The 9434-nt window shown below is 39.1% G+C and overlaps 1 protein-coding gene across 1 annotated transcript in view; it reads left to right on the plus strand.

Moving 5' to 3' along the window:
- Positions 1-6269, plus strand: part of TMEM62 (transmembrane protein 62) — a gene marked incomplete at its 5' end in the record, with an annotated part of 18175 nt that extends 11906 nt beyond the window's left edge. The window contains 5 exons of the mRNA XM_010139110.1: positions 1280-1393; positions 2342-2426; positions 3958-4062; positions 4931-5049; positions 5943-6269. Coding sequence (XP_010137412.1) covers positions 1280-1393; positions 2342-2426; positions 3958-4062; positions 4931-5049; positions 5943-6269 — 750 coding nt within the window. The remainder of the gene's footprint in view (positions 1-1279; positions 1394-2341; positions 2427-3957; positions 4063-4930; positions 5050-5942) is intronic.
- Positions 6270-9434: the final 3165 nt, after the last annotated feature.

Consider the following 9434-nt stretch of genomic DNA (forward strand, 5'->3'; position numbering starts at 1 on the left):
GGCAAAGGAACTGGATCTGGAAGATTGGGTTGCTGTCCTTGATTACCCGTTTGAAGTTCTCTTCATGGTTTCTTACAGACTGACAGTGAGTATAGTTTCTGTTTCTCAGAACATCAGACTTAACTGATACTAGATTAAATGGGTGCAAAAGACATTTTTCAGTGAATGCTTCTGTTCTTGGTACTGTGTTTTATTTCTGTATGTTCAAGTGGTCTTTGAAGAACTCAATCAGACTGTTCTAACATTCTGCACATTGGCCTAATAGTAATGGGAAAGTCAGCTTTGTCCTGCTTGGTGGAACCGAGCTAGGCATTATTTCTGACAGGGCCAGAGCAATACTGCTTTTCTTTCTAATGGCCTTTCTGTACCGCCAATGTTTTACCTCCTGGCTTGGTACCGATTTCTGTGATGGTTTACTTGGGAAAGCTACATTTTATAAGCGTGGGGGTTTTGTGGGTTTTTTTAAATGATGATGAAATCACATTTGCACAAATGCAGAAAACTGAGTAACATTTGAGGAGGGTTATGCAGGCCTGCATAGCAACAGTTTGCTTGCAAATACATGCTTGTTATGAGATAACTGAATGGGATTTTTAAAATTAATTTCCTTTCCCATCCAGTCATAAATTAGTTACACCTAGTAACTGAATGGTTTTGCAGAAGTGAGGAGGAGTTAGGTACCTGGAGAAAACACGAATACTCAATTGCTGTACATTGTTTCTCGGATTGTCCAAATACTGTCTTGAGCTGTAGTCACACTAAACATACTGAATTCTTTGCTATAAATAAACTGTTTATTTTGTACTGGCAGATAAAGTGTCGGTGTTACATATGCAGAAATATCAAACCGTTGAATGAATGTAGCACTGTTATTGTTTATCAATATCTGTTTCTAGCAAATACACCAGAAAAGAAGCACAATAAAGCTTCAAAATATTTTAAGACAGACTGTTATCTAGAATGGAGCTTTCCAGGAACAAGTGGTGGTGGTGACCAGTAGTCACTGTCTTCCACAAGTTGCTGAATCTCCAACAGTATCTCCTTCATACATAGCACTTTCACATTACGATCTTAGAATCACCAATTTACTTGGAACTACAAATTTGGCAGTAAGTCGTCCTTACTGTCAGTAGGTAGGAGTATTTATTACATCCATATGCCAGCCGCGCATGTGCCAGTTGGGTCTTTCCAGAAAAGCTGCAGTGATAATTAGCAACTTTAACTACGTGTTTTGTGCACCACTGGTATCCAATTGCTCTCTTATTTTGTATCAATATAGGATGCTTCAGGAAGAATTAGCACGCGGGGTCATATATTTGCTATGGAAGAAAACCTCTCTCTTAGATTTGGCTTTTGGCCTTCCCTTATCCTTCTCACTGACCACTATGTTCTAGTAAGTACTCTGAGTAAAACAGCTCTCCTTCCGTGCTGGCTTCCCCAGAGACTGCAGGAGGCAGTTTCCTAATTCCTGCTAGACTTGAATGCGCTTTGCTTTCTCCAGATCTGATTCTGTTAGAATTTCACAAATATTTCAGGTTTCCTTTCTCAAGTTACATGCTTCAAATGTGAATCTGCAACAGTGGTTCATGCAAACAGCTGACTTCCTGAATTTAGTCATAATTGTCCATTTTTGAGCACAGGACACATTTTGTGCAAGCAAGAAATGGAAAACGGTAGAGAGACAGTAGAAAAAGGAAACAGTAAATCAAAGAAAACTTCAGTGTGATCTGTTGCAATGTGTGTACTGGCAAGCATGCTGGAAAAATTCTCACGTGAGCTGCTGACATTACAGCTAGCGCTGGCAAAGAGGAAGGGATAAATTTCCAAAGAGTCCAGTAAGTTCCAGGTCACATCTAGAAGTGTTACAGCTCAGTACATACAGAGAGGGTATGTCATGATAGTTCATGTGCACTTACAGAACAACATGGGGAAGTCCTCACGACTATAGATAGTACCATAGTTTGCTCAAAATTATTACATTAGTTTTGTTAATCAGTAACCAGTATTCTGCACAGTGTCTTGACCTGCAGTTCTGTTCAGTACACCACTCACAAAGTGTTTCACGTAGAAAATATATTTACATTTTTTCAATGGATGTGTTTTACGAACTCTGTTTTTGAAAGATTCAGGTCTATCACTTTCAGCCATCTAACCAAATTCATGTCAGTAAGATGCATGCCCAGTAACTTAGGAACTCTTCAGTTTCTTTATATTCTTCAGTTTAATGACACCATCAAGATTTGAATATGTGTTTCCGTTAGAAATCTTTGTATCATTCTATCTGTGTCCGTAAGGCAGCTACTACTCCAGGGCTGGCTTTGAGTTAAAACTGTCTTTTCAGGCTCGTGTGCTCTTTGCACTGATTGTGCTGATGCAGATTGCCTTGCTCCTTGTTTTCAGACACCTCCAAAAGCCAGCTCTCAAAGGTATGTACCCATGTTTATCTGTGGCTTTTAAAGGATCTAATTTTCCCTAAACCTTTAAAAAATATATATTGGTTTGCTAACAATATATAAGTAACTGCACTGTTAATCACCATATGCATTTTGCATTTAGTACTGCGGGGTTTGATTGGGTTCTCAGAAGCTGCTATTTTGCAGTAAACTAAAAACTTGATCGCGTATCTTTGTTTAAACAAAAATTCAATTAATGGAAGTCTAAAGGTTTCATTTTAATTTTCTAACTAAAGAATCCACTGTATAAAGAAAGGAATGTTTTATTCAGTATTAGCTCCAGATGTGTGCTTGTGTCGCTGCAGCTGGCATAGAATTCTGTCACCTGAAAGGAGAAACAGATTTCCTTCTACAAAAATAATTTTTGTTAATCTTTGCAAAGAACACAAACAGGCTTGGGTTGTTCTCAAAATAGTATTAAGACCAAATCTGTCACAACTTAGTATTTTGTTTGTGATAAATCTGGTAAATGAAAATTAATACTGTTATGGTTGTGGTGTTTATCCTTTAAACAATTGTTTGAACCACATCTTCCTAGTGGGATTTTTCTGGAAGCCGCCTCGCTCTCTGTTAATGCCAGCCACTCGTCCCTTCTTTTATACTCACAGGCACATAAGCATCCTGAGGTAACTACAGCAACTGCTGGCATAGAAAAAGAACAGATTTTCAGTTGCCTTTATGGAACTTAGCAACTAATACTGAAAAGAGCACTCTGTGATCATCTAGGTCCCTGCAGACCATGACAAATGCTTTACAAATTAGTGAACAAACTCATTAGAGCTGTTGATTTCCAAAGGTCAAGATTGCCTTCTGGGAGTTAATGCTTTGTGAGAAGGGCAGCCATGTAATCAGTGAAACTCTAAAAGCTAACATTTATAGGAAGGCTCTTGCAATCCATGAATTGGCTGCTTCAGTTAGAAAATGAATATTGCTTTTTTTTTTTTGCTAACATAACACACTTGTCAGAATGCTGCCATTTTAACGCCTGTCCTTCATTTCTTCTGAGTTGCTATCAGATCGCACTGCGTAGATTTAATCAAAGAAAATCCCGTTAGTGTGATGCGTGCTGACCTGCCTTTTTGGGTTTGCACAGCTACTGTTTTGAATCTGTTTCCATTTAACATAAACTTTGTCTATGTCTTTCTAACTTAGCTAACTTAATTTTCTGGGTATAGTATGGTCGTTCCATTCTATTTACATTCAGTAAACGTACGTATTTGAATGGCAGCTTCATCTGCTGTTTTTAACATAGCTTGTTAGATTTATCAGTGCCTGACTTCCAGTTACCACAGTAATAGTAAAAATGCATTCCTGTGCATTTGTTCTGTAGACGTAGCAAATATTATTTTTATATTTCTTACGTAATAGAATGAATAAATAATGTGCAGATAGGTTTCAGAAAGACCAATCTTTTATTTATATGTGTGTGTGTTTGCATGCATGTTGCAACCAGTAATCTTCTGGTGATTCAAGTGTATTTTTCTTAAATGTTTTCTCTATTTAGGAAAGCCAGGATTACTTACTCTGACCTCATATTCCCTTCATGTCTTCAGTAAAACAAACATCTTCTATTACTCAATTCTGGTTCTGAATTTATACACCATTCTAGGTAAGTAACTAGAGTACTGAAGGACATAAATTGGTATTTTTAAATTACACAACAGATCCTGGTAAAAATGAGATATCTAACATCTTGGAGAATGGGGAAAACCTACATAAGTCATAAAATCTATGTGGATCTTTAAAAGTTAATGTCTCAAGAGACTAAAGGTTTGTTTCGAAGAGCCTAGCTTAGAAGCCCTAAAATAAACAAACGCCTACATTATTAAATTACTCCGAAAGCAAAGAGAATATTTTAAAATTTTATTTTACTTGCACTTATTCTTTCAGTAAGATCTGATTATATCTTGGTGTAAAACGAGTGTATCAATGTACATTTCACATGACATGTCATTAAGACATCTTGGCTCTGATGCTAATGGTTTTAGGTTATTTCTCCTCTGATGTTACTAAACAGCTCCTTCTTTGGCAGTCAGTGTGGTGTGCAGAACCTAGTGCGACCTGCCCACTTAGACTTCTAAGCTGGGCCGAACCGGAATTGTTCATGGCCGTGCCTTTCACGTGTCCTACTGTAATGCTGGGAAGAGGCCAGCAGTCGAAAGGATCTATTTTTTCTCTTCTCTTGTGAGGAAAATGTTCTATGTGGTGTTGAAAATCGTCACAGAGATGTAACCAGCTTAAGTGTTTTCGTTGCATGCCACATCTCCCTGGTGTGCCGTGGTATTTTCATAGCAGGAACATTAATCAGACTGATGTTTAAGGTTAAAACATTAGGCTATTATACAGACAAGTAATAGAGAAGCCATTTTCCCCTGTTAACCGCTTTGCGCCCAGGTGTACAAAGGGCAGTGTGAGAAAGGACCGTGTCCACGCTGTGTGTTCTGATGGTGCTGTCTGTCTGGTTTCCTCTCTTTCAGGACCATGGTTCATTGGTGAACTGATAGATGGGCAGGTGGGGGCCTGTTTTTCCTTCGGGGTGTTCGTTGGTGGATCCTTCTTACAGGGCAGTCTGACATTTGTGGTTGGGATTTTACAGGTACTTATTTATAAAAATAAAGGTTGACAAACTGGTACATTTTTCTGGGTTTTTTAATAGTTTTGTAAAGAAAGGAGTCTTGGAAGGATAGAGAAGATTACTGGCCATGCTCGACTAAAACAGCTCTTTCTTACCTTTCTGCAAATTTCAAGGGCAGAAAGGGAAGAGGAGATGGTGCTTTATTTTCTCAAACTTGTATTTTCCTCTATTTGATGTTGCTTTGGACTCCCTGGATGTCTGGATAAGAGGCCATTTCTACAGATTTAATTCTGATTTTTTTTTTTTGTCCTTGATCACACTCAGGTTGCAGTGATAAGGGAGCTGAATGGCTGGGGCAGCTCTTGCAGACTGAATAACCATTCGGATCAGGAGGTTTCATTTCCCACCAGCAGTCTGACCTGCCTGCCCTCTGGTTTCTCCAGCTGCTGTTAGTCTGAAAGAGAGGGTGTAGTTCCTTGACATTTGAGCCAGACCAAGCTAGTGTTGCCTCCTTCATGGTCCCTCCCTTGTCCTCGTGCTAACACTTGTCTGACACCACAGTGGACTGGGTCAGATAACTGACACATAGGACCTTCTTTTTTTTCCCCCTGTACCAGTATTTTGCCAAGTCTAGCTCCCTGAACCAGTTCCAAGAAAGGTCAGGTGAATGTCAGTGCCTCTTACTGCTAGGGAGCAGACGGGAATGCTTGGTCTGGGACTGAGGCACAGGCAGCCACAGCTCTATCTGCAGAGTCTTGGAAGCGCGTGTTGAGATTCCACCTCTGCGAACTGTACTAAGCCCGTAGAATGGGACAGTGTTAAAGCTTTTAGCTTTCTATGCCTTCATGTATATTACCCAGAACACTTGGCTTACTCATTATCTTGCTTTCTTTTTTTTGTGCTCCTCTTTTCAGATGTTGTTTTTCACCCTGCCATTAATGGCCTATCTGTGCTGGTGCCTGTTGCTACGATGCCAGGGTTACAGCTTCTGTTCTCACTTCGGTCACGTCCGACGCCTTATGGCTGTCCTTGTTAACCTGACAATGGCACTCCTCCTGCTCTGGCAGGTCTATTCCTGCTATTTCCTGCAGCGAACCTATGGGACCTTGGCTTTCTTCCTCTCCCCAATGAGAACATGGTTGGTGGCACTGACCTCAGCTCTGATTTATAAAACCTGGACACTAAAATCATCTGAGCTCAGAACTTATATAGTAGAAATGAAAAACTGCCAGAGCTCCTGAAGTACAATGTAAGTATTCAAAGTTCTTTGACTTAAACTGTCAAGGCACAACCTATAGTTTTATCATCCTGGACTTTCATACAGCCCAACCATTAGGTGGTAAGATCCGAAGCTGCACCTGCATTTCAACAGAGCTGTATTAAGTAGTAAATGTATAATGGTATATAACATATACTTGTATTGTATTATACAGTATACTGTATAATACATGTTATGTAAGACAGCTACACACTACACAGTAATGGAGTAAATTGTATAATAACCTCTATATTAGGGGTTTTGTTATACAGAAGATAGTTGTGTCAGTGGATCACAAATGGAAATGTTTCCTCATTACTGCTGTGAATGGAAAAATATTTTTAGTTCATTAAATTCTTGATTTTTATAATGCTGGAGGAAAATAAGCATAGATCTTGATAATGAGCTCCAGGATTTATGCTTAACTTTGCTTTTTATTTCAAGATTTAGTCTCTCAAGATTTACTAAAGATTTACATCCATCTTTATGGATGGTCATTACAAAGGTGCTTTTGTGGCCTTCTCAGTAACAGTCCTACACTTACTCAGACACTTTCTCAGTTTGTAATGCTACAGGTTAGCAGTTTATAGGCTGTAGGTGTGTCTCTGTTTATGTTTACCTGAGCCATGGCCTGCAGCTCCTGTCCTGGGAGCACTGGCTCATTAACATGCTCTCTCTCTGGGAGGAAGCAGTTACATTTTCCACTGCCTGAGGCGGTCAGTTTTCCCACACTTGACCAGTGAAAGGACAGTGAGTGATCAGTGTTGCTGGGAGTCCTAGCTGTAGTCAGAGGTCAGCTTTAAAGCAAAGAATAGAAACAATGTCCTCAGGGTGGCAAAGCCCAAAGGAATTGTGTGGTCTGATGCACGAGTGACCTAGGAAAACTCTTTTCTTTGCTTTCAGTTTCTCTAAGTCTAAAAATGATAGAACAGTTACCTTTGTGAAGAATGCAGTGATCCAGAGCCAAGGGAGCTGAGGTGCCTTTACCTGTAAACTAAGGAGAGCACTGGCCTGCCTCACAAGACTGCTGTGAGTGGGACATTTAAAACACTTTAGGTAATTTTACAGTAATTTATTTATTGCTCCTCAAGATAAAGGAGGGATAACTTATTTATGGCACCCTAGAAAAAACCACAGCAATGCCTGTAATAGAACATACAGGAAAATAAATTCAATTGGAAGAAAATACTAACTACAACTAAGACTCTTGTTATTTCTAAGAGGTGACAGTTTTCTTATTCCTTAATTCCCGTTCCTCAATGATTGATGATATAATAGGAAAAAGAGAATAACAGCTCTCACTTGTGTAAGTTAAATACGCTGTTAAGAGGATGCAGAATGTCATTTGTTGCTACCTAAGTTTGTTTTACAAAGCTGTTAGAAAATGAGAGGCAAGGTGCAAAATTTACTTGTGAGAAATACTACTGAAAAATTAATAATAAAAATTACATTTTGCAAGTAAATTACTTCTATGTGATCAGGGAGCCTGGCAATAAAGTACTTCATATCTATACCAAGACCCTGCTTTGAAATGAGCCTTCTTTGTTGTTGTTCTGCTGGTAGCAGTTGTTTGCAGTGTAGTCAAATCCCAATATAACATCTATGGACTTAGAAATTTTACAGTCTGTCAAATACTTTTTGGCTCCATGGGATGCGTTTGGCAGATGGATGGAATTCTGTCAAGAATCTGTCGATGCTATTCTGAGTGTGGTGAGCAAAGATGTTTTACTTGTAGATGTGTTATCCCTGGCTGCAGTGACCCGTGCCCTGAAACGTGGTTGATGTGTGAATTATACATATGTGGGAATGATGTAATAAATTCTGAGAAAAATAGACTATCCTACTGCCCTGCTATCGCAGTGAAGAGCACGCTGTGGCAACAACTCTGCCCAGCCTAAGCAGCACCTCTTAGCTCACGCTCTACAGACACAGCTATTGCAGCTTTTTGTTGTCTCACAGACAAGAAAAACTTACCTTGTCTTGTGTTAATTCAGATTTTCTTAAACAGTTTTTCTAGTATTCTAAAACCGTAATAGGAAGATAGTAACTTTCCTACTTGAGCTGTATACTTTAACACAGGAAGACTTCATTGACCTTCTTAAAAGTTCTTTAATTCTTTGTATCTCGGCAGGCTGAAAGTTCGTAGAAGAACAGACTAATTTAGCTGTCCTTACTGTATAGGCAAGTGTTAACTGTGATTTACAAAATCACAATACAGAACGGTTTTCCTTAAAATTCAGACAAAATTAATTGGTTTCATAAAATGCAGCCCATCTCCCAGAACACACCACCAGTCACTTACTTAAGTGAACCAGTGATAACTGGACAAACCTCTGACAAGTACGCAAACACCATGGCAGATCTGCAGTCCACCCTGTAAAGAAAACTGCATTTGCTCTTGTGTTAGCGTGTGGTGCCGGGAGGCACAAATAAAACACACTGGACTGAAGTGAGACATTCCAGTCAGAGCAGGCCCTGTGTTGTCCTGACAAATTGTCCTGGTTTGGGCCTTTTTCAGCTCACTGAAAGGCTGCATTTCTAGTGAGAAGATAACACAATATTGTCCTGTGATGTATCGTAGCATGTACATCAATCTGTGTCAGCATAAAATCTCTCACAGTGTTACACAGCTTATGGATGAGTTTTATTTATTAACTTATTTTTACTCGAACAGAAGCAAATGTCTTTGGCATTCATTACTTCCGGCGCATATTTCTTTCTTCTAAAGTAGTACTGCATGGCTGTTTTGGGGTAAGCATGAGAACATAGAGGTCTTCTGAAGTTAAGAGTATCCTTTCCAAGCTGTTCTTTAGGACACATCAGAACTACCCGAAGCAAGCAAAGCAAATGGCAGATCATGGAACCAGACTACTGAGGTACTTTACATAATGCTGGTGGACATTAGTATGATCTGAGACAACTAAATCTTTCATAGTATAAATGCTTCTGTTACAATATTCTGTAGGCTTTGTTGGTTTGGGGTGGTTGTTTTTTTTTTGGTTTGTAATCTGCGTGAAGGAACTCTTTTAAAATAGTTAATTCCTCTTTTACACTAAAAGGACACTTGAAATGATTATTTAGAAAGAAAACAAAATCGGACAATGTGTTTCAAATACATTTGTTTTTATCATCATCATCATCATGGCTT

Source organism: Buceros rhinoceros, unplaced genomic scaffold, assembly GCF_000710305.1.
Source record: "Buceros rhinoceros silvestris isolate BGI_N320 unplaced genomic scaffold, ASM71030v1 scaffold33426, whole genome shotgun sequence".
In the NCBI taxonomy this organism is placed as follows: Eukaryota; Metazoa; Chordata; class Aves; order Bucerotiformes; family Bucerotidae; genus Buceros; species Buceros rhinoceros.